This window comes from Megalopta genalis, chromosome 6 (genome assembly GCF_051020955.1).
Source record: "Megalopta genalis isolate 19385.01 chromosome 6, iyMegGena1_principal, whole genome shotgun sequence".
In the NCBI taxonomy this organism is placed as follows: domain Eukaryota; kingdom Metazoa; phylum Arthropoda; class Insecta; order Hymenoptera; family Halictidae; genus Megalopta; species Megalopta genalis.
This window is the reverse complement of record NC_135018.1, coordinates 20,800,977-20,827,413: the sequence shown is the minus strand read 5'-3', so window position 1 is coordinate 20,827,413 and position 26,437 is coordinate 20,800,977. Positions and strand designations below refer to the sequence as shown.

General features: G+C 33.1%; 1 protein-coding gene across 4 annotated transcripts in view; it reads left to right on the top strand.

Moving 5' to 3' along the window:
* The window catches only part of cher (filamin A protein cher), a 74,251-nt gene that overhangs the window by 9,531 nt on the left and 38,283 nt on the right, over window positions 1-26,437 (top strand). The window contains exons 3-12 of one of the 4 annotated variants that reach the window (XM_076522942.1): window positions 16,453-16,799; window positions 17,133-17,269; window positions 18,213-18,345; window positions 18,435-18,461; window positions 18,663-18,947; window positions 19,489-19,805; window positions 20,355-20,781; window positions 20,864-21,079; window positions 21,744-22,131; window positions 23,973-24,542. In XM_076522942.1, the coding sequence (XP_076379057.1) occupies window positions 16,453-16,799; window positions 17,133-17,269; window positions 18,213-18,345; window positions 18,435-18,461; window positions 18,663-18,947; window positions 19,489-19,805; window positions 20,355-20,781; window positions 20,864-21,079; window positions 21,744-22,131; window positions 23,973-24,542 (2,847 nt within the window). The remainder of the gene's footprint in view (window positions 1-16,452; window positions 16,800-17,132; window positions 17,270-18,212; window positions 18,346-18,434; window positions 18,462-18,662; window positions 18,948-19,488; window positions 19,806-20,354; window positions 20,782-20,863; window positions 21,080-21,743; window positions 22,132-23,972; window positions 24,543-26,437) is intronic. The other 3 variants (XM_076522943.1, XM_076522944.1, XM_076522945.1) reach the window with 3 other exon arrangements.

Sequence of the window (26,437 nt, the reverse complement as noted above, 5' to 3'; positions counted from 1 at the left end):
CAAAGTACGTAGTAATAACATAGGCACAGCTAAGCAACTCGTAAGAAATGACAAGTAAGAAAAATAAATAACAAAGTATATATGAACACTATAGTTTTCTGAAGATAATTTATGTTTGCGTTTGTGACAACGGATAGTTTACAGTTCGTCTTTACATTCGAATACTACTCAAATACGAAAGTTTGTTTAAGCTTAGTCGAGGTAATCACATGAAATGTTTATTTTGATAGTTGATAACAATAAATGTGTATTATAGAAGCATACTTAAAATAATTGATACCAAACTTAGATCTTGTAAATTTTTTTTAATATCTATCAAAAGTACGAGATGAATAAAATATCTCTTTAGGAACTGCTGTAAATTATGAGTGACAAGTATTAACTGGCAACTAAAAATAACTAAAACTAAAAAATGATTATAGATAAAAATCAATTATATTACACGTAACTATTTTTGGTCTCCAGTTGAATCTCAAATTGGAAAATAATTCTATCTGGTTATATAATTTGAAAGTAAGTGGATCATTTAATTTAATTAATTAGGAAATAATCTACCTCTGAATTTGATTTTCTACAATTGTGTAACGACAATGATATGAAAGTTAATCATTCATGGAGAGTGAGATATTGATTTCTGCTGGTTAATCGCTCGAAATGTACATCGAGAAACGAAAATTGCCTTGTGAGCAAGGCAAACACAAATGAGATTAATCAACTTATCAACAAATGAGATTGGAAATGATATCATCCGTGAAAGTTGCGGTCAGAATATTGTAATTACACAGTTACCGTCATATAATTCTATACAGAACGGAAAGTCTCGTGAAATTGCGTTAAATAGTTGTTATATTAAAATAGAAAATCTGTTGAGGCATTAATTACATTAAGTGCAATTGAGGAATTTTGGTGGTTCGAAATTGCGAACCATAAAATATTTTGACGATGTTTCATATGTAAAAACAAAAATAAAAATTAATATGGTTAAATATAACAAACAGACAAAGTAGTTTTTATATGTTTAGAATGTTATATTTTTTTATACAATTGTCTGTAAAAATGAGTTCTAAAAAGAAATAGTTTTTTAAATTTGTAATAGGTGCACACAAAATTCAGTGATTCTAAAAATAGCGGAACATGTAATCAGCTGATTATGAAGTATGTATACAATGGTCAAGTCAGCTATTATTTACCGTCGTAAAGTGTCAATAACCCGATACGAGACAATACAAGCTGATAATCATGATACTGATAAATTGACATAGTTATACAAGTATTATAAAAATGGAATTTAAGAGATTTTAATTTTGTCATACTCTCTTCCACACGATTCTGAAGGATTTACGCAATAAAAATCAAATATTTTAATAATAGAACAGAATTATCAGAAAATAATATTCACAATTTAATTAAAGAGCAACAATTTGAGTTCTGATAAAATGTTTGGTTAGTAATACTTAGACTATTGTAGACTAAAATATATTTAGAGAATTTAATAACTTTGCAGAATTAATATATTTATCACAGATTAATTAGAAGACAGCCGTAATGATCTTAAATTTCAATTTTCGCGTTTCATAATCTGGGATATATTTAATTTGTCGTTAACGCACCTTTGAACTCATTTCTATCCTAACGAAAATGAATGTTACAAGAATATTATATTTCTTATCCACATCATTAGACGCAAAGTAAAAGAGAAGAATCCTCATTTGCGAGGAAAGCGACGTCGATTTCACTGTTTCAAAATTTTACTATTTTGAAACTTTAATTACCGGGACCGTCTGCTAATGTGATTATGATTATTCTTACTTGGCGGTGATCGTTTGCCGCCTCAGAGTTTCTCGTAATTATGAATCAGGCGACTATAAGACAACGAATGAGTCACGTACTAATTAGAATTCAAATGATATTTTTATGATAATGCCACTTATCTTAATTAATTTTCGACTCTGATATAAATTTTTACAGAAAAATATTATGTTACACATGATCAATGAAATATAACATTTCATCCGAACATTTCATGGATTTTAATACTGAACTACAATAAATACTTTTCAACGATATAATGCTAAAATTCCGTTGCTTTTTTTTGTTAATATTCTATATTTTATCTTATACAACACTGTATTAAAAAATAGAAAAGAACGAACAAATTCGTTACGCTTGTTCAATATTTTTGCGCGATATCTATATTGAGTAGACACTACGAATTTTATGAAAATAAAAACTAGTAATATCTTTGTAGGATATTAAAAAGATTAAAAGAAGGACATCAATATATTATTTTCAATTTCACAAGCATATTAATGATAGAATTTTTATGCAATTTGTGCAGACAATTTTTTTTTTGCACAGAGATCAACAGTCTAATTGGCTTTTCGACTGTTATACAGAGAGTGAAACGATAAATTCACTAATTAGCCATTGAAAGGGGTCAAGTTCCGCGGGTGTGTGGTCAGCGAAAAGTTTGAATGAGAAGTTGATGAAAAATCGATAAAAATAACGATGAAATGGTTCGGTACGATACGGAAACTAAAAACCAATACTACTGATTGTAGACAATTATAAGAGGACCACGGATCAATGACGCCCGCCCGGGATGCCCGGGAAGCTGTAGGCTAGCAACAACTTCACGTTGTAGGGTACAGTTGTCTACTATATCGTACGATTCAAGACATTTTATATCGTATTTTCCATATCACACTATGTTGCAAAAAAGTTAATCTTTAATATCACATATTATTGAATACCAGGCAAAATCCAATTTATTAGCAAATTTACAATTTTTCTGAATACATCGATATACATAGTTAAGCATTTGTGATCTCAATTCAAAATTAAAATCTTAAAATTCCGATTCCGATTTAAGTTTAGAATTTTCGTTTCGAATTAGAACCATACATTTGAACTTTATGAATTTTATTTACAATTTGTCCATGCAATAGGCAATTTTAATATTGAAATTAATAATGTGAACTGAATTTATATTGAAGTATGGGAATCTGATACTTCAAAGAAAGTTCTCAAATACATAGGAATATGTAGAAAGAGTAAAAATAAATTTTACACAAGCATGTTTCAAGAGGATTCAAAGAATAAATCATTCTGATATTACTACACTGGATAACCCTATTTCTTGCATTCCTTAAAAAAAAAAAAAAACTGTAAAGTAAGATATATTTAAGTGGCAAAACCAGATTGCATATGCGAAGAAAGTCAATCTATAATATTATGCATACACTGGCAAATGTTCATCGCAAATATAATACCTTCAAAACTTATAATTAGACCATTGATTTAATGCATTTATAGCATCTGTGAGTGTGTTAAGTTCAATCAGATGTAAATACTAAAACAGGTGCAGTAGACTATCAATGTTCATATTTTAATTGCGAAGATCTACAATTCCATCATACAAAGTTCCCGTGTAATTTTAAGTAAATTGCATCAATCTTTTAATACATATAAAGAATTATAATTACAACAATTTTGATTCTACGATCTTGTTTTAATGTTTTTTATTTTCTTGAATATTTATCTGAGTGAAGCATAGAGTCCCTTGTTAACTAAATTTTACTGTCTTATTTTTGATACTAGAAGTTGTCAGACAAATAAAAATTCAATTTTTAAAAAATTTTAAACTGCAGTAAATCGTCATTGTATTGCAATAAAAATCATGTAAAATTTCGATAAATACGTTTACATCATTTTAAAATAAAAGTACCACTGAATTGCTTTGACTGTTCAATATTTCAAAGGTACATACATATTGAGGGATCAAATGAAAGAACAATAAAAGATAATTAATTTACTATTTCATGTTCCTGTTGTATATATTTTCGTAATTAGTGCATTTCTCGAAAAAATAACGAAGAATAATGCAGGCACAATATGTGCATCCTGTTCGAGAAAGGTTGACGAACTTTTAAGTCTACGAAATGTATAGCAGATTGTTTGTTATACTTCTGTTTTATCCAATGTACACAGACTTCTTAGTACATTGAATTCACTGTCGACACGTGTTCAGATGACAGTAGCGTCTCTTCCCAACCTGACTGTCCATGACGTTTTCCTCGACCGTATTCCACGACGAGTTTAGACGATGACGTCATTGATGGCTAACCGGTTACGTCATGAGAATACACGCTTAGAGAGAACTCGAAAGGAGACTTAAAATTGTAAGATTTTTTCTGTGTTCGCCTCTTTACAGATTTCGTTCAGTTAGTTTTTAGTTCGTCAAAATTTCGAAATTTCATTTCTGTCCTTTCGAAACGAAAGTTTCACTTTTCATTTTATCATGTACCGCCAGAACTATTATACTGATATTTTATTAATATAATGTTAAATTGTCAATTATCCTTGATATCGAAGTATCTTTTGCATTACTTATTCAAATTTATATTTTTTAGTTATGTTTTATTTTTTACTTTCAAAATAAATTTGAAATTAATAGCCTGCATAGCGATCAGTGGAAAGTTTAGGTTTGCTTACGATCTTTACAGCTTGAATATGTTTAAAATACCACCTAGTTCATGGTTTCATATTTTATAGATTTTGTCTTTTTCTATCTTCGCTCGAGGTCATCCAATAAAACTAATTCGTTTTAATACTTGGAATAAAATCAATAATATAAAAAAAGTGTTGTTGATCAAATTATTTAAATTAAAATATTTATAAAAAAATGTACAAGGTAAGATAACATAAAAACATCTTTTAGTAAAATGTTCCTTGCATTATCCTTTTTCTTTTAACTGAGTATTATATAATATACTGCAGAAAATATGTGAATGAAATTTACTCCAAAATATATTAGAAAATAATTGCTTCTTCATATTATCTGTATAATATTGTTTTCGGCTCGTTTAATTTTCTCTATATTTTGATATTTAATTGTTTTAAAAAATACTTTGCCATTTTTAATTGTTTTAATTGTTCCAAAAACTATTAAGAAAATATTGCTTAAATCTTCGCTCCATGTTCTTTCTATCCAATTGCGTTAAGAGTGGAAAAAAACTTGTTTTCAGATTACGAAGAAAAGCCTATTTGTATGTACCGTCGGTAATCACGGCGAAATCGGCACAGTTTAATTAAATCTGGCTGGTCAGTCTCGAGTGGTACTCTCTCAGCTGAATGCAGACTGAAAGTGGATGTCTTACTTCGAAGGTTTATCTACTGCACCGCATTTCATGAGTTTATAACTCAAACAGAAATTTAGAGTAGTTTCGCAGTGACTTAAAACGACGTAAAACAGACAGCATCAAATAGTAATAAACAGTTATTATTAATACATTGGGGAACAATACGATATGATTTTTACGTAATTTTGTAAAAAAAAGAAACTTTCGCTTGCAATTGATACAGAAAATTTTTATTCGTATGAAGATACACAAGGTATAAATTTAATCACAAATATTATAAATTTATCAGAACAGAATATATATGATGATATTATAATAGAATTATGAAACAATTTCAAATACTAAAAGTAATTTAGGAATTTCTTATTCAACTTTTCTTTCTTGTAATTGACGACGAAAATATTTATCTTATATAAAAATCCACAGTCTAATTATAACTAAACTTATTCTGCCTAAAACGTGAAGTAATATAATACATAGAAAGATTTTTATTTAACACTAGATTTACGGAACATTAAAACCAGCTACATATTTCACATTGCTTCATTAATGTAAGAAGCATATGTATATGTATATACATATATATATATATATAAAAATCTGAATAAATATATATATATATATATATATATATATATATATATATATATATATATTTATTCAGATTTTTAGCGACGTTTATCACAATATATGTTATTGAATAGTTATTGAATAAATTCTCCCTAAATGTATCTTCATAATTTCGATAATTGTACATTAAACAATTAGAACGTGACAAGATGACGTGTTCCGTAAACTTAATATTAAACAAGAGAATATATTTGATAGTTTGAGAGTAGCAACCGCAGCGCGCGGACGTCGTCGTACATGCCGATTGCCTGCAGGCATTTGTCGTATTCGTCGAAAACGTTTTGCTTGACCTTAACTCAGGTGTTCTCATTTTGGACGTGGACTTTCTCGAAAAAATATGGACTAGGTTCCGTGGAGAACCTGTTACAACGTTTTACTGAGATAATCGCTAGGAGAATTTTCTCTCTCTCTCTCTCTCTCTCTCTCTCTCATCACAACATTAAAACAATTAAATACAGAGAGGTTATAATCAAACATTGTTTATGTCGAATCGATCATGGCGGAACGTGAAATAGGTTTACGGGACACGCAATCGAATTTCTTTTAACTTTTTCTTACGGCACTGTATTAACACGTTGACCATCATATGACCGTATACGGATGACACATTCATTTTGCCGTGAGCTGCGTCATCTATATATGGGTGTTGAAACGTCATTGACGGTTTTGTAAGTAGATACACTACTGCTCAAAAGTTTGGCGGATAAAAGTCGCAAATTTTCAACTTGGATTAAATCTGTCTTTTCGAAATGATACGCTAACGTGAGAATAATGTGGGCATCATTCGAGAGTTCATTGTGTCGTCTCTCGTTGGAGTTTGTATACCGTGAATATTATAAATCACTTGGACTTTTTAATGGGACTGTATTTCTGTAATGGCAACGTCAGCACGGTGCGGTAGAATATTTGGTAGATACGTACAAGCCAGAGGTAATATTCTCATATGGAGATGCACAATCATGAGATACAGGTACAGTAATGCATAACATATGCTGTATCTAAACCGCAGTTTCATTTGGTACTCGCGTAATTATCTCAGATTAAGTGTTAACCACTTGTCTTACAATTTATTTTCAAAGGAACGTTTGTTCGCGGACAATTCAATTTAGCGCAACTATATGCGCGAGGAGTTACCAGAAAATAGAACTAAAAATCCATTTTAATTTAATATATTTATATGAATGTGGACACTATTTCATTAGTAACAGAACAGATGAATAAAGTAATGCTGATATTAAATAAAAATTGAAAAATATGCTTTTTAAGTTACAATGAAATTAAGAAACAATTTCTTAACATAATTGATATTATTGTGAACAAAATTTACGAGCTATTTAAATTCCATTTTAATATTGATTATTTTATAATAATTCATTATATATAACTATAATGACACAGTTTTAGATAGAAAAAAGGGCGTGTAAATAATTATTATAATAATTATTCTTTAACAGTTAAAAGAGATTTGTATGATTTTTAAACATTTAAATATGCGACGGGTGTCGCCCGTCAAATTCGAGTTTGGTACAGTAAATGTTAGCGGGCGCGTTTCGTAATTTTCGCTTAAGAGATTAATATCCTTTGAAGCAATATTTGAAGATTTGACTGTAGCTGAAATTTATTTTCTTCGGTTTTGCTTAGAAACTTTTTGCGTTAAAAATGGTCGATGGGTTGGAACAGGAAACGTTAATTGCACGCAGGAATGATATGCTTGAGGTTTTCGTGGTTAAGAAATATCCGCAAGTTATCAAAGTGTTGGCTATTTTCTTTAACGGAGAATTATTTTTACTTAGTCTCTTTGACGAAGCTTCTCAAAATATGAAGTTTTTATAAACTTTGTCAGTTAATAAGTGAAAAGTTTCGAAACAATTTATTAACAAGTTATAGTAAAAGTATGAAACGTTGTATCAGTGTTTGCAATTCTCTATGCTGGGTACTATCGACATAAGTCTAATATCGTCGTGTTATCGAATTTTCTATTCAGCATACTTTGTCACAATTCTGTTAAATCTTTTCATACAAAATGTTGATTATTCTTGGCCTTCGGATAGATTCTTCTATTGTACGTTTTCAATTATTTCATCCAGAGCCTTTCATAAATAAAAGTTTAAAACGACAACGCTACGTCATTTTAAAAAGTTATTTATGAACTGTTCGTTATGCAATATCTCAGTCTTATCTGAATCTGTGGAACACTGGCAAAGATCGTACGAAAATCTGAAAGACATTCTGTATAATTTCTATTAGTAGATTTAGATCCTAGATTTTGATACGTATAAATCTGAGGTTAATAACCTTTACATTATTAAGCTTTCATCAACAGATTTCCCAATGCGTTCCTTATGGTATTATTCATACTGTGAGATAAATGTTTCACACAAATGTCTCGACGAATTATTCACACCGAAAGAATGTTTCGACGCAAGCTGTATAGCTATCGGCTGCGTTAACAGATAGCGTGAATCCAAAGGTATAACACCTCACACCGTTCGAACTCTGCGTTATTTGAGCTCGTAAACTCAGTTTCGCAACACAATAGTTGTGCGTTAACGAATTTCGGCATCATGTGAAATTATTTAAAAGTTCAAATTATTTTCCACAATAGAAGTATTGTAGTATCTTTAAAACGTAATAACTTTTTTAAAATTCGTGTAAACGATTTGAATCTTTTTCTAGATAGAAGGGTTAACTTGCTAGTCAATGCAGAAAAACATTATTTCAAACATTGCAATTGGGCGGAATGACAAATAAAAATAAAAAAATCACGCTTTCAACTTTTTGATCTGAGCATACAGTGAAAATTTTAACAATACATTGTTTAGGTATCGGTAACTGAATACAGAAAATTTCGTCAATCTCGAAAATCGCAGTTTTTCACAATTTTGGATCAAAAACTGTGAGAAGTCTACAGATTTTGTCATTTTTCAACGCCTGTCGCTTGTCTCGTCGTCAAATTTTAATTCCTTTTGCCATTTCACCCAACCGCTATGTTTGCAAAAAATATTTACACATTGTCTATTCCAAAGTAGTGCTTCTAATGTCTCGAAAAAATTTGACTCGTTCCGTCCAATTTTGAAGAAATTATTCTGTTTTAAAATGTTTGTCCACGATTGTATGCGTTTTTAGATTGACATGCAAATATTATCAGCCCATCAGTGGGAAGTGCATTGTTAAGTTACAGCTTCTGAATTAACATACTATGAATTATTTAGTCGTTCAGTTGCTCCGAGGGTACAGAATAATTCGCATCGAATCGCCGTTGCAATTGTCTTCTAAAATATCAGAGGGCTTGAACAAATCTGTTACGCACAGAACACGGTGCTGTTCAAACGGAGAAGTCTGGTCAGGAAAACGATTACTCTGCAGTTGGATGCATCAAGGTTACTTCAAGGTCGAAATAATTCCTGTAGATTGAGTACTTCGTCTTCGATTTCACGGGGTGACAGTTTAGTTTAAGAACGCATTGCAAATTGTAGAGCCGCTTGTAGTTCAACATTCTTTCGGCTTTTGTGATTTAATACACAAATGCGGCAGATGAAATTCGAAGTATGGTTACCATTTACAGAGCCTCATGAAAGTGTTCGAACACCTTTTAAATCGCGATAACTTTTTTCAAACTGTACTTTATGACTTGAATTTTGTTTTCAGATGATAGAGGGACTAGTCCACTAGACAATGACTGACATGCTTTCTGTTAATTTTGCTCTTACTTGAAACGACAAAACATGTAAAAGATCTAGTCTTTTTAACTTTTTTATCTGAACCTATAATAAATATTTAAAAAATACCTTCCTAGATCTCGATAACTTGTGGGCACGCTGAATATTTGATCGAAATCAGTTAACCCAGAATCAAGCTACAGGCGTTGAAAGATTTCAAAAACTGTAGATTTCTTACAGTTTTTGGTCGAAAGTGTCAATGTTAAAAGGTGTTCGAACACTTTCGCGAGCCTGTGCAGTTTCTGAGCAGTTATACTTTAATATTTAATTTCAATGTACCTTTATGTCCATCGTGTAAGAGTTGTACATAGCAAGTGTAACGATAACTATGATGAACTGCGGGTGCGATGTTAGTAAACTCGTTAGTGACGCGATGTTCATTGAATTCCCGACAACTTCACTTTGCACCATTTTACGTGCTGAGTGTTTCGAGGAATTGTTTTATATAAAAACATTGTACCGTATCATTTGACACTCTGACGGCGGAGATCGGGGTTATTCGGACCACGTGTGTAAATATATAGTTTCCGACGATTAATTAAAATTTTCATATATCGTATTAAAGTTTGTAAAAACATTAACGTGTCTAGACGGAATATCTTAAAAAATATGTTGAAAAAATTCATAAATAAAATTATAAATAATCGTAAGCGTGCTCAGTTATATTTTTGTCGGAATGGTTCGCCGTAAAAGAGAGTCGAAAGAAACAAACTATATATTATTACCATTCTATAATTTTTTAATAATTTTGAAGATCATTCAATTTCAATAATTGTCAAAATGATCATTTTTCTGAATGATTTTTAACTTCGTACAGTTAATGCTGTAGCATCTATGAATGTAGCGAGGAGAGAAGTGACAAAGCTGAAGCTTCAAAATGGACAATTTTTGCCAATTATGTACGTAAAAATCTTCCCGGAAGAATATTTGGAATTTCAAACCCCCACTTACGAAGAATTATTTTTATTATCAGAGGTATCGGCTATAGATATATTTTATAAATATTGCAAAGGACGTTCACATTCGCTGATTTTTGTACAAATATTGTGTTCATTTTACAATCAACGACAATGACGTCAAAATTCTCGAACGTACAAATATAACCCTACTTCGAATGGTCGGCTCGTAATGACTGATCGCCAAGCATCACCTTTGAAGGATGATGCTAAGAGAGGAATATAGTCGGCAGGTGAAGGGTGGGAGACGTAAAAGAGCAAATTCATGCACCAACTCTTGCCAGCTCAACCTTAAGCAGCCCATACACGTTGGACCGAGCGTTTTGTCACGCATCGGTTTGGCCATGCACATAAAAATCCATTGTACACGTTAAAACCCTAAGATGTTTACTCTCTACTCGTAAAACGTAGACAGTTTGAATATTTTAGTAGGGAGATCGCATGAGGCGTCCCCTATTTTCCCAGGACACTTTTTAGTAGATGGAGCCATTTCTACTCTGGGAAAGAATGTTTTAAATATTAGCTTGTTTCAGAGATTCTTTCCATGATGTGGGTTTAATGTTTTTAGTCGGCTGCGGATTTTATATAATTTCTGCTTCGTTTAACAGATTTGTAAACTTTTATTTTTTAATGAACTAATATTTGGTTATTGTACATAATCATATTACTTCCTAAACTTTCACTTATTTTTAAATGCGTCATTCAGTTATGGAAAAATTATCCTACATTCGCATGAATTTAACAGTAAATAAACTTTTGATACAAACTATGTTTTATATTAAATATCAATTTGCGTTTCAAACATTTGTTTATTGTGCAGTTTTATTATATAAATAGAAGGAATTTGAATCAAAGAAATCTGTACTTTTCGCGAAGCCAAAAGTTGTTCGGCTTGCAGTAGAATATTTATGTGTACATTGTCTAACAAAAGTATGATTTGAAAAAAATATACCTCAAAAACAGGAGAAATTAAATGACGCTTGGAGAGTAAGCTATATTTCTGTTAGGTAGTGTAGCTTGTGAAATATCTTCACACTTCATAGCCTAAGTATTGCACATCTCAGCATCGGCTATACATATTATAGGATTCGCGCTTTAAAAACTTGAAGGGAACATGTAAACGCCCAACAATACATATGATCGTAATTATTTATAACACAGCCGTAAATGTCAGCTGGATGCGACATGCGGATATAAAGTAGATCTCTCAAAGGTCCATGACAACGTTAAGTCCGAAATATCGAACTATAATGGTTACGGGAAAGGCCAAAGTGTACGCTTTGGCACTTCGTATTCTTAATCTTTGTAGTATCGGTAATCATTAATCTTTTGTTATTAAACAGGCGATGTATCGTTTGAACGCTCCACTTAGAAGTCAGTCTCTAGATTAATATTCAAGGACTGAAACTCTTGGATTAATATCTAGGGACTTAGACTGCTACATTGATGCCCAATTCATCCATCGAAACGAGGATAAAAATCAGAGAATTAATAAATAAACATGAAACCAGATGTACGTTTTGAAATCAAAGTAGTTCGATATTGGCAACTGAAGCATACTAGTTGTATAAACAATACGTAGTTTAAATAATTAATTTATTATTAAGCTACCACATATTGCTAAAATAATTGCAGCACATTATCTGATTATTGAAGTATTGATTTATAACAGTCCACGCAATTCTCCTTGCGTCATATGTATTCTTAAGCAGTACGGAAAAAAAGAGTGTAAAATGCCACTGAGTTTTATAAAACTTCCTGTTCTATGGCAAACCATTGAATCGCTATTTTATAAAGTTAAACACTCTTTTTAATAATCATGCAAATTTTATATTACACATGGTCCACAAGTGTCTTTGTATACCATAGCAAGTATTAATATCAAGGTACTCATTTTTCATTAAAACGTGAACGTTTTCATCGAAACAGAAAATTAAATAAAACGAAATGAACTTCATCTCCCTGCATAAATAATTCTGTGAATCGCTATACATATAATTTAAATACAGCGCAAAAATTTGAAATAGTTGTTAGTTTTTTCTTTCCCCTTTTACTTCTTCATCTTTCGATCAGTTCACATTTATATCGACATTACAATTTTTGTGGGCCCTAAATTTTAAATGGATACTAATCATTACGTCTAAAACATATACTACATTAGACGACTCTGATTCGTGCTTAAGTATTGAAGTGTTAGTCACAATGTTGATATTTAATTGTTCACGCGTTACTAATTTTGTCGCGTGCGAATAGGTGAAATTTCCCGAAATACTTCGGTTAAATTGTCTTCGCAAGGATTTGTCATTTTCTATTTGTAACTTACGCGAGACAATGTCATGCCAAAAATACATACGTACATGCCTATCTATACTAGATTCGAGTTACTTAAATTTCGTTTTGTAAAATGCATTCATTTCATTCCGCTTCAAACGATTTCTCTTAAATCTTAGCTTCCAGTCTGATTCTTTTAATAGCAGTTAGCCGTGGACGTGAATACTACTCCGAAATGATATTAGTCTGACGTAATGCAATATCGCTGCGCTTGACACTTGTAGATGCTTCTGGAGGTATTCACGTTCTTGGACGGTTTGATTCATTCAATTGTTTTGGTGTCAATGAGTCACTTCTTTTTAGAAAGAATTGTCTGTAATCGTTTCATCATGTACATTTCTTGTAGTAATGCACTTAATAATAGTTTTACACTCATAAATTACATTTATCCTGTGTGAATAATATATTTATACTCATATATTAAATTAACAAAATCTATTACATACGAATATTATTTGTTTTTATCATAATCGAAATAAAATGTCATTCTCCTGTTATCAATATTTGAACATTAAAGTAAATGGGACACACATGCCAATTTTAAATTTCTATTAGGTAACTGTTAAGAACAACGAAATTCTATTCCCTGTAGTCGTGTACAGAAGAATACGAAATAGAGTTAGGAAAAGAAATCAATTCTCACTTGTTTCTTGGAAAGAATACTTTTTTCAGGGTCAATTTTTACGAGATCAATATTTTCTAATAAGAAAATATTATATATTATTTTTTAGTAGTATTATTTATTTATAGTATTATAACATAATACTATATTTTCTAATAAGAAAATATTGATATATGAGTATATGACATAATGTAATAATATCATCTCATATACTATATATTATAATAATTCGAAGAGATGTGTTCTTACTAAAACTGGACCACCCTGCATTACAATTGCAAGCACGACATGGGATCGTGATTCGAAAAGTGGTATTTTTCGAAGATGAACTTTTACTGCGCCCAATCTCTGATGAACGAGCAAGAAAAACGTGAAGGAATATCTTTGAGATAGTGATTCACCGATTGAATGGTTGCCAATAGCCGAATGTAATACTAGCTAATAAGGAGACCTTCCATTAGTTTCTGGCATTTACGCGGACATCGGAACATCCTACATGCAATTGATCCACGTGAGATTCGACTACGAACAGTAGTTCTGTCACGAAGGACAAACCTATGCGTCTTTGTCAGACATCTAGCGCGAATACTTCGAGCCTGAATTATACGAATGGTTTGCACTTGATCGTATCTTCCGAAATTTCGTAGCAAGCTATCTCGCGTTCCCGGCGTTGAAGACCAAAATACTTCGTAAATGATCGTTCGTTGGCAGATATAAAAAGATAGCTTGTGACTTATCAAAAATATAATAATTATCTAATCTTGTTGTTATGATTTAGATGTTGGCAGATTTCTTTCTTTACGGGAGAATTTCTTGCGAATTTGTATTTTGTCATCGTGGATTATTGGTTTTAGCAATCTCGAATCAATATGTATGAAGTGTAACGCGACTAACATGTTGAAATACGCGAATTTTATTAGTAAAATCAACCACAGATATTAACGAATGCCACCTTTAGTACTTTAGCAAAGATTCAAAGCCAGGGCGATTGGATTATGGTTACCGTTAGTTACGAAAGGGTTAACAGTGTATACATGAAACTTTCAACTGCATGAATGCTGTCGTTTTGAGACGTAGGTTGAAGTAACAATTTAATTACGTAGTGAATTCAACGGAAATAGAAGGTATTCGAGAACGAAAAGAAAGCGAAGCTTTTCTTCCGATATAACCGATTTTGAAATGTTTGATACGATAGCAAGGAGTGCTTAGTTCTATCTTGAAAAAGACTCAAGGAAAAGACGAGGAAACTGATGAGAACTTTTCTAGACCTAAAAGTGGTTGATACGACGTGTAAGATGTGGTCGGGAAAATGTTGAAGGAAAAAAGTATAAATAGGAGCATTGTAAGATAGGATGGTTAAGTTATATGAAGAACAAGTGCAAGTTGTGTTTGTATGCAACGAGCAGTGAGGTAAAGGTGCTCATTAAGTCTGCCCTTGTTTATTCGGTGGTAACAAACTCTTCAAAAATACTAGAGAACGCACTGCTGGTAGGAAATAATTAAATTGGTTTAGAACACTCGTTGTAGTTGCTAAGGACGTATACAGTCGTCGAGAAATATAATAAATTCTCCCCAATTATCGTTCAGTTTGTAAACAAAAATAGGCAATTTTCGAAGAGGTGATATGACAATTGGAGAGAATTTACTGTATTAGGTATGTACCTGGAATAGTTCGTGCAGTTTTTTCGTTAATTGTAACCATACATTGACTTTCGCGTGAAAATTGACAACATTAAGTCATAAATTTGGTGTCATTTAGAAATTTGATCTTTGTTGTTTGTATGCACAAACTGTTCTAACTGTTCTAAGTTTCAAATGTTTCGTTGTTGCGTAGTTACAGTAACATTAAACATGGACAGCGAACGAGTAAAAATTCGTGCTTTTATTGTTTACGAATTCAAACTTGGCAGTACAGCAGCAGATGCGGCAAAACGCATTTATAGCATTTGTGAGGAAGGTTCTGTTAGTGAAAGAATCGCACAGAATTGGTTTAAAAGATTCAAAGAAGGAAATGAATCGCTGGATGACGAGCTGCGTTTAGTCCATCTGTCATCGAAGGCGAGAATCGAGGATCGTGAGATCGAATATGTGAGTTTCAAATTCACTAAAAAGGTGTTCAGACCTTGTTCAAGTATTCGATTCTGAAGAATCTACTGCAAGAAAACGATTTCATTCAGTTGGATTCCGTAAAATCCGCACGAATAACTTTTTTAATATGGAATGAAACGAATTGAATTTTTTTGAGTTGTTAGAAGAACTAGTTTGCTGGACAATGGGTAACGAAATTTGTGCAGAAGTAGCAATTGAGTGAAGTGACAAAAACAGATAAAGAAGATCACGTTTTCCACTTATTTTATCTAATAATGAAATTTTCAGCATTCGTATAAGTTACTGAGATCTATAAAATTGATCTACATTTTTGTATGCATTGTCCAGGAAACCAGCTTTCCTATCATTTCCGAAAAGTACAATTCGTCCACATGATTATAAGTTTTATTTACTTAATATAGTTGTTCAAGCAAGAAGCGACGAACCAAATATTGTTGCAATTTTAGAACTGGAAATAATAAAAATAAAAAAGGAAATAATAAAAATAAAAAGGAAATAATAAAAATAAAATATTCTTTAAAATTCATTTTAAAGAATAGAATTCAGTGTAGATAGAAAAATTTAAATATCTAGAATTATTGCACACACAGATATTTCTAAATCAGAAATAATTTATTACTAATAATAAAAAGGATACATATCCAGGAAATGCAAATGCGATCAAATAATAAGTTTTTCTTTTCGCAAGCAAGAGAATTTCTTTAAAAATCCTTTAACTGTATTTATTATTTTGTATTTACCACTTTTGGGTTCAGTGGGATTCCAATTTTGCTTGCGCAGACTGATAATTTGTCGATTCTGAGTTCTTTGCTCGAAGCTATTCGCCAACACCTTTCTTGACTTTTCATATAGCACATATCTCGATAACGTGCTACAATGTTTAGATAAAGACTAACTGATTTGGTGTTGCAATACTGACATGTCTGCATTGATTTCTGTTACAGATTCGACAGACATTGTTGACTGTAAACTGAAGCTGATTCTGGGGTTATTATGGACACTGATTCTGCATTATTGCATTTCTCTGCCTATGCTGGAGGAAGAAGACTTCGAGTCGGACAAGCCTGTTGCGCCAAACGCGAGATTAATGCGATGGATCCAGGCGAAGATTCCAGATCTACCGATCAATAACTTCACATCGAATTGGAAAGATGGACGAACCATAGGTGCTCTTGTGGATGCCGTTGCACCTGGCCTCTGCCCAGATTGGAAAGAATGGAATCCTAATAATGCTTTGCAAAATACTTCGGACGCAATGGACTTAGCTGACAACTGGTTAAACATACCACAGGTAAACATTTTGTGACAATATCTGCAATAGTTGACACCCGAATACAGCAATTTATCATATACATTTATGACAGTGAGTAGATGACATTTAAGACAGTAGAAAGATCAAAATAATTTTTTAATTTAGGAAGATCAAAATAGTCTTTTAATGTATTACAAATCTATATCTTTATTTTTATTGTTATCTTTATCTTTGTTCAAATTCTATTATAGAGTCTATTTGTATAAAGATAAAGAAATCGTAGGCAACTTTTACCTTGCACAAAGATCCATAGTTTAATGTAGTGTAAAACTTAAGATTATTATCTTAATTTCATTTACAACTTTGTTACAGCTCATTAAACCTGAGGAAATGATCAGCCCCAATATAGACGAATTATCAATGATGACTTATTTGTCCCAATATCCTCATGCTAAATTAAAAGAAGGAGCTCCATTAAAACAACGAACGGGTCCGGAAAGAGCAGAAAGGTAAGGTATAATTAATTTTACTTAATTCTTTTCCCCTCACTTGGAGACGAGATGTCGCTTTTTTAAATTTTGTATAAACATTTCGATATATAAATCTCGTTTGAATACTAACCCAAAAAAGAACGACTGGTGGAACGAATTTTTTGATTACTTATTCAGACTACCAGTATAACGTCATCGTTTAACCGGTTCGCTATTGACGAACCAAACAAAGTTAGCTTGGAGTAAAATTTCATGATAGCTTTAAGGATTAACGAGTTCTAGTTCTGTTTATCTTACACATTTCAATGTCAATATTTTTGGAGGTCGGTCCCGAAAAAGATTACGAGTTTTATTGAACGAAATATGATATACCTTGTTGATCCCTTGTTTCATAATTTATTTCGTATCTACATTTCTTTGAATGCTTTATCATTAACAATTTCTTAGAATACAAACAAAACTGATGTTTATTGTTGTATTTACTCCATAACTTAAATATTGATGACAGAAAAATGGTACTTCAATTTGACATTAAAGAAATAAATAACATTTATAATTATTGATCCTAGATCTACCAAACTAGTAAAAAAGAAATCTGTTGATAAACTTCTTTTATCCATGCATATATTATAATCAAAATTGTACGAAGTTTGAATAGCTCCAATTTTGTTATTGTTATAAAACAATATACACGAGTCGTGTTTAGGTCTCGATAGTTCTAGTCTTAAATTTAAAGTCTTTTTAATAATTGATTACAAATATTTTTGGAACTCGTCATACGAGTATTCAAATATTAAAATTGCTAATTTCAATAAATGGTATTTCAAAAAATATCTTTCTCTTGTGTCATCGATCTCCATCGTAATATTGGAGAAGATGTAACTTCAGGATGTTCCGTCTGTTATTTGCTACAGTTAACAAACAATTAAGTTACTTGTTGCTGATCAAATTTTTCCCACAGAGTCAAAGTTTACGGACCCGGTATCGAGCCAAATGGTCCTGTCGCAGATGCGCGCAACAATTTCATAGTAGAAACATTTTCACCCGGCAAAGTTGATGTTATAGTGGAGGATCCGAAAGGAAACAGGATACCGGTAAGCGTAATTTTTTTATAAAAATTTGATATCGTCTTACTTGTCACAATTTCAAGACTAATTCTTCTATATCTTAACATACAAAAAAGGAACATTTGCAAAATACCTACCGACAGGTAATTTATGAAACATTTTAACCCCCTTTTCAACCCTTAGAAATGATATCATTCACCACCACCCCCGCCCCCAAAAAACTCATTTAATGTTGTCATTTAATGTTATAGATTAAGGTTTTCAGACGTGTACAAAACAATGTTATATAGCTAGAGGTCTGAAGACATCCTGATTTTGATACTGATATGTTTTTCTTTTGACAGGTGGAAACTATTCCCGAAAAAGACGGAAAATTTAAAAACTCTGTTTCGTATGTTCCGAAAGCTCAAGGACCGCATAAAGTGAAGATATTTGTTAATGGAAAAGAGGTTGACAACAGTCCTCACACTGTAAACGTAGGAACACAGTCAGGCGATCCTACCAAAGTGACAGCTAGTGGACCTGGCTTATTACCAGATGGTGTCACAACTAATAAGCCTACCTTTTTCGAAATATTTACGAAAAATGCTGGACACGGAGTGCCACAAGTCGCGATAAAAGATCCTCAGGTAAATTACTGTTCTATATTTTGTAATAATAGGTTAAATATAGAACAGTAGAAAAATTCAAAGAATTTAAGAGTATCCACATATTATCATTAATTTACTAAAATAATTGACCCGTTTGTATCACAAAGAAGAATGAATCATACTGGTCTGATCCTTAATTGCTTCGTACAGCATTGTTTGAAGTGGTCAATGTTATAAATCTACTTTGCAGTTATCATACTGACAGATTCTCTTATTTTCTTTTAGAGAAAAGATTAAAAAGAGAATTATTAAAAATTATTAAAGAGAAAAATTAAGCGTGTATGTAGGCTAATGATGTAAATAGGTTAAAAGCTGTAACAAAACTTGGCTTTAGTACATTACAGTAAATGCGGAAAATTTTTATTTTACATTAAGACCCTCAGTCTTATGATGACTGGACCTTAGTGCAAATTAGATTTTTTAAAATAAAATTACTATTTTGATAAATCCAAGATATTACGTGCACAAATGATGAAAATTAATTGTATACGCAATACCTAACAAATATTATTAATTTCAGGGTTCATTGTCAACTGTACCTGTAAAACTACTCCGACCATCGCCAGATGTATGGAGGTGCGAGTACAATCCTCCTTTATCTGGTTTGAATACAGTGAATATAGCTTTTGCTGGGAAGCCCATACCCGGAAGTCCTTATCCCGTTAATGTAACTCCAGCAGTGGACAGTAAGAAGTGCAGAGCTTATGGACGAGGGATCCTACCAAACGGCATACGCGTTAAGGATAATGCAGATTTCACTATTGTTACAAACGACGCGGGCGATGAAGTGCCTGGAGTCAAAGTAATTGCTCCGGGAGGAGTTAATTGTCCTGTGCAGTAAGTAATCTGCCAATGCAGGTGGTAGTTTCACATTTATTTTTCGAGAAATAATTTGCATTGTTTTTATAATAACCAGACTGTTATGATCTTTATACAAGATTAAAAACTAGATATTTTTCTACTACTATTTCTTAATTATTGCAATAAATCACAAACTACACAATAGAGTTTCTAAATTATTCCATTCTATTTGCTGCTTTGTATGGCAACTATTCATTTTTAAAAGATATCTACCTAAAAACTTGTAAAACAACGTATTAGAATATAAAAGATGTAACTTCTGAAGCATCATTTTAAAAGTAACATCTCTGAATGTGTGTTAATTTTTAACGTATTTATGGCAAAATTCTGTGAGATACAAAACTACGTAAATATCAGAAGTATTTAAGAATCTTGTTACACTGTTTTTAATTTCTTAATACTATTAAAAAAGAAGAAGTCTTTGTGTCTAATTATAAACGATGCAGAATTTGATCAAAATGAAAGTTATTAAGGAAGTTATTACGAATAAGAAGTAATTTAACAAACATTATGAAATGTTTCTAGCATTTCCAAAGTCGATCCAACAACGTACAAATGCAACTACACGCCTATGAAGGAGGGTCGTTACATCGTGACGGTAACGTATGGCGGAAGAGACATTTTCAAATCGCCTTTTGAAGTGAATGTTGGACCATACAAAGAGTCAGCTATCAGAACTTTCGGTCCTGGCCTTCATGGCGGAGTGGTCGACTATCCAGCGAAATTTACGGTGATCACAAATGGTGAGACCGGTGGCCTTGGCTTCTCTATCGAAGGTCCATCGAAAGCGAAGATTATGTGTTACGATAATGGCGACGAAACTGCGGATGTGTATTACCTACCGACTGCCCCGGGACAATACGCTATTCACATACTATGCGAGAACGAAGATATACCGAATTCGCCGTACGTTGCCAACATTTTGCCAAAATCTGGTTTCGCGCCCGATAAGGTTCGTATGTTTGCTTTTTACCGTCGCATGATATGTGACGTCCAACGGGCGCGATAACAGCTTAATTGAATATCATTTACAGGTTAAAGTATATGGTCCAGGAGTTCAATCCGAATCCATTCCTATCGATAAACCAACGAATTTCACGGTGGACGTGAAACAAGCTGGCCAAGCACCTTTGGAAGTCATCGTTCAAGACGTTAATGGGAAAAACGTACCTGTCCAGTTGGAGGACACACATGATGGGAAAATCAAGTGCCAATACACTCCCACGTCTAAAACACAGCATATCATCATGGTTGGCTAATTATAATTACTGTTTTAGTATTTTGGAAAGCAGACTTGCAGGAATTTCTCCTGCTTCTTCTTTTAGATTCGAAATTTATACGTATAACTGTCCTAAAAAATTTGTATTATAGAGATAGTTGATCCGATTAACATGAATCTTTGGCTAAAGCTAATTTTATAGACTGAAATCATGCGATGAATAAGAGTAATATCGTCGCGAGTAATAACGTCGCGGTTCGGTTCCGTTTTCAAGTGATTAATAATTGAAGCTTTTACTGACCTACGATGGTCTGCCAACAGTGGCGCTCGTGAGGTAGGTCGATACGAAGGCGGACAGTGACGTACCGTGCCAAATACGGGCAGTGACTCTGAAATAGTAATTTGGCATCTTGCAGAATATATGTTGTTTTTTAGTGTATCACACTTTTGGATGGTATTACCTCAGGTTAACATTTTATTAGAAATTTTCGTTAGGCAAAAAAGAACATAGAAAAACTTGTGTTAATCTATTTACATAATTTCCTAAAACATTATAAATTAAATATAAAAATAAAATAGGAAATTTTAGCAGAATATTAACAACTATATATTTAAAACTTGGTTATATCATAGTCATTCAATTTGAATTATTATTATAATAAGTTATATTTATTTTAGTGTATTCTTGTGTTTAGGTAAATTATGGTGGCGTGGCAATCAATGAATCTCCATTCAGGATGAAGGTAGATTCACTTTTGAATCCTGCTCTGGTGTCGGCTTACGGGCCTGGATTAGAGAAGGGAGTCAAGTTGAACCCGATGATACATTTCGACGTCGACTGCCAAAAGGCCGGCCCGGGTGATCTTCGCGTGAGCATTGTCAACGCTGAAGGAAAAGAAGTTATGACCTCCATAAAGAAGAAAGAAGATGGTATATACGCTGTCCATTATTCGCCTACCCAACCAGGAAATTATTTCGTAACTTTGAATTACGGTGGACTGAATGTACCCTACTGTCCTATAAAAGTTAACGTACAACCGAACGTGGACGTCTCGAAGATCAAAGTTGATGGCCTTGCACGAAGTAAGTACATGATACGCCTGCACTGTTCTAAATTATTTATTAAATATCTGAATTAATGATCCATTCTTCTGAAGATATAAAACAAGACATTTTTAGATTTTCTTAAAGTTAATTATCACCATTTTGATAAGAAATCTTTCAATTCAAAACTATAGGTAAGCAGAAGGACGAATATTTATTAAATACTTTATTACTTATATTTGCTAGATAGGTAAAGAGCAAGAAATTTGTTGAGAATTTTTTAAGTAAAATACTTTGCAAAATTCCTTCTTTTATATATACAGGATGTCTGTTTTATATCGAATCAGTGCAATATCTATGAGAGATATTTTAGTCTATAAGTGATTTTCAGACAAATCATTACAGCAGATACAGAAAGGCTTTCATTGAAATGTTTTTTCATAACATCACTACCTCAGTAAATATTTCCTTGTTTTCAAATGAAACAAACACCTTGTTAGTAGAATTATATTCATTGATTTAATATTGTTGAACAGTAGAATGATAAGTATTTTTACGAATCAAGCAGGCATTTTATCATAAAATCTATAATTTTTCGCATTCAGCAAATTTACATAAAGCGATGAACATAACAGTGTTTACTATTAGAAATGAAAAATGCAAAATTAGTGTAACTGTCATCCTAAATGTCCAACATTGGCGTCAAGGTAACAAACGATAGGTTTTTAGAAAGAAGTGCCAAAAGACAGAATTTCAACCACCGTAAATATGCACTTCTAATTGTTATCTCAGTCTTAAAGCATTCCTGTCAGTTGACGCAAATCCGACGTAACAACAAGACGTGAACGTCCCAAAAGTTTATGCTACGTGTCTCGTTAATTGACGAAGATCTTGAGAGTAAGATAACTCATTGAAACAAACATTTCTTCTCTCATACGTTTGTATCATTAAAAACATCGAAGATATTTTAGGTGAAAATATTAAGTGACTTTGCTCGTATAGCGTGATAGTATCTCTAGAATTAGGGGTTGAAAAATTCGCAAGCATTGTCTCTAACATCTTGCGGACAACTTCTGAATCTCATATGTCAGCTTCAAACTAAAGCAAAACTTATCACTAGACTGCGGATCTTTATGCAAAATAAAAATTTTCATTAATTGCAACAAACATGGGTCAAATGGAATTTTGTTTATTTCTTTAATAATATCAGTGAGTTCGAAGTAACATATACAGGATGTCTCAGAATTCCGGTTACACTAGTAACATTATATAAGTATTTCCTTCCTCGATGAAAATATTGGTTGCGGTTTCGTTAACAAGTTATTAACGAAAAACACGGATAAATTGAAGAACGAGTACGATTAGCATCATTGTATTTCATTAACGCTAAACCTACCGATCATTGAAGATATCTGACACGTGTTGCTTAATAAGTATTACAAGATTGCATTTATTTACCCATCTTGTTATCTTTATTTCAATATGTACTCGAATTAATCAGTTTATTTGATCACTTCTTACAAAAAACCCTTATTAATTTCAACAATTTTAAAATACTTATCGGCACGATAGATTTAATGTTAATATCTTATTAACGAAGCCGCAACCAACATTTTGGGACACCCTATAGACATTATAAAATTTTCACTCTACCAATTTTTACCACGAATGCATAAAATCCGCAGTCTCACTTATCAATCTTGAATTTGAAATCCCAGCTGATAAATTGTCCCCATACCGATTTGCCCGTGACCAACTTGCATAGACATAGTTAGAACAATAAGCTAGGCTTTTGTTAAGTTTCTATCAGTTCTGAAGCCAGACTAGGAAGTGCATAATATATATATATATATATAGCACATGATCATTGAAACCTGCAGCGGCGCCGGTGAACAGCTTGCAGCAGTTCCACGTGATAACTCACGATGCAGGAATGGCGGCCGACTTTCAAGTGGCGATAACAGCCCCTTCTGGAAATCGCATAAAGGCCCACGTAGTGCCGACCCACGATGGTTACCTGGTGAACTTCACGCCGACCGAGCTCGGCGAGTACCTTCTGGGCATTAGTTTCGGTGGCGAGTCGATATCGAATCAGCCGTATCGGTTGACTTGTGTCCATGGCTCCGACCCCGGTAAAGTCCGAGCCTCGGGGCAAGGACTGTCGCACGGCATAATGAACAAACCCGCAGAGTTCGTGATTGACACACGCGGTGCTGGACAAGGTGGTCTCGGCGTGACAGTCGAGGGCCCTTGCGAAGCTGCCATTAACTGCCGAGACAATGGTGACGGGACGTGCTCAGTTGCGTACCTGCCGACTGAGATTGGCGATTACGGTATCAATATCACGTTCAACGAGAAACACATACCAGGCTCCCCGTTTCAGGCCATTGTCGTTAAGGACGCCGATCTTTCGAAGATCAAAGTCACCGGGAACGGCATTCAACCGCATGGTACTATTATATGCGTTGTGTGATGTTTGGTTCTGTTTGACGATTTTCAAGTGGTTCTGGATGTTGTGCTGATGTTGCAATATCGATGGATCGGGCGAGATGTATATTGGAGAACTCGGTAAAAAGAGGAATAGTTCGTCGAACCATGTTGTAATGTTTCATTCGATGTATTATCGAAGACCTTTTATGAAATGATATTTTTCTCGTCGAAAGAGATGCAACCAGAATTTATGTTTCGAAAAAGTGTTGCTATCAATTACTTTACTTATCAGATTTCGAATAGCGTCGCGATAGTTAATTTTGTTCATCGAAGTAGTGAAAGAAGCTTATTATTTGAAAAATTTATATTTTTACGTAAATCCAACAATAGTTAGAACTATACGTACCGTCCGATTCTTTTATTGTGATGTATCGTACTTCCGCGAGAAGAAGGCACAACGTATTTACATTCATACTTCTGCTGTAGGTCGCTGTTCCTGTTACGATCACAGGCAGTGATCATATATTACTGATAGGCTATTACTACTGCCGAAGTCGGTGACGATCGCGGCCGAAAACGGTGACAAAGATCAATGCTACGACCCGCCGTTGATCTTCGTCACATGATCTTCGGTCAATAACCGATCACTGCCTGCGATTAGATTGAATGTAGAATTATGTAGAAGGAGATTACGTAGAAGGGACAACGGGCTGCAGCAGAAGTAGGAATGTAAACGCGCTGTGCCTTTTTCTCGCGGAAGCATAGTACGCACGTTGTTTACACCGTAGGTATCTCGCAAATTACTTTGGCACTGTCCATAAGTTTAATACGAGTAATATTCACGAAATTTCTCTGGTTTTTATAATACTGAATAGTTCAATGCAGTCGAGATATCTACTTAAAGTGCACGTAATTGCATGGACACGATGTTCCTTACGTGTTAGTTTTGCTTTAAAAATCAAGCGAAAAAATAAAACCATTGTGCATTTTGTTTTACGTGTGGCGTGAAGGAGCAACAATTTTTACTCTTTAAAAAACAACTTTCATCTCTTTTAATATATATATATATATATATCTTTTTCGAGGAGGATGCAATGAAAGTGTGTTTTGTGTAATGTGTAGACTGTGGATTTTATGCATTTATAATAAAAATGGGTGGATGAAATTTTAAATAATGAAGATATTAAAAGAGTTTAAGGATATCTATGTATTATTTTCAAGTCATCGGAGTTGTTAAAGAAAGAAAGAAATTTTTATTCGATTCATCTTTGTTGCAATTGATGAAAATAAGTTTTATTTTGCATAAAGATCTGCAGTCTACGCTAGAGCTTGTGAACTAGCAGTTGTTCAGGCCTGGTCCTAGTCCTCTAGAGCAACTTAACCACGCCCACTTTGAAGTCTCTATATCAGGGCTCGAAATTATCCAGCACGCAACATGAGAATCGCGAGGGCTATGAGGGACACAGGGTGTCTCAAAATTCCCGTTTCTCGGAAATGCGATAGAAACAGTGACGATAGCAAGGAGGCGTAGCCCTCACGATCCTCATGTTGCGTGCTGGTTAATTCCGAGTCCTGCTCTATAAAGTTTATGCAATGATGGTGAATGAGTATATCATTACTTGAGGAGATTAGGCGAAGTTGACAAAAAGGATAATAGAGAAAATGTTGATTCTACGTTATTGTTAGATGAAGAGGTATAATGTTATTATTCTGTAATTTTTAATTTCATTGTGATCACCTTTCCTTTTCGGAATGTACCGTATTACCCCGTAGACTTTGTTAAACGCGATTAGAGTAGTATATTGACTAATATTTCGTATTTTATCATCATTTCCTTAAAATCTGTAAGCTATTCTGTAATAATTATTCTGACTTTTAATATAGGTTTTTCCATTATTTCTTGTTTAAATTGTAG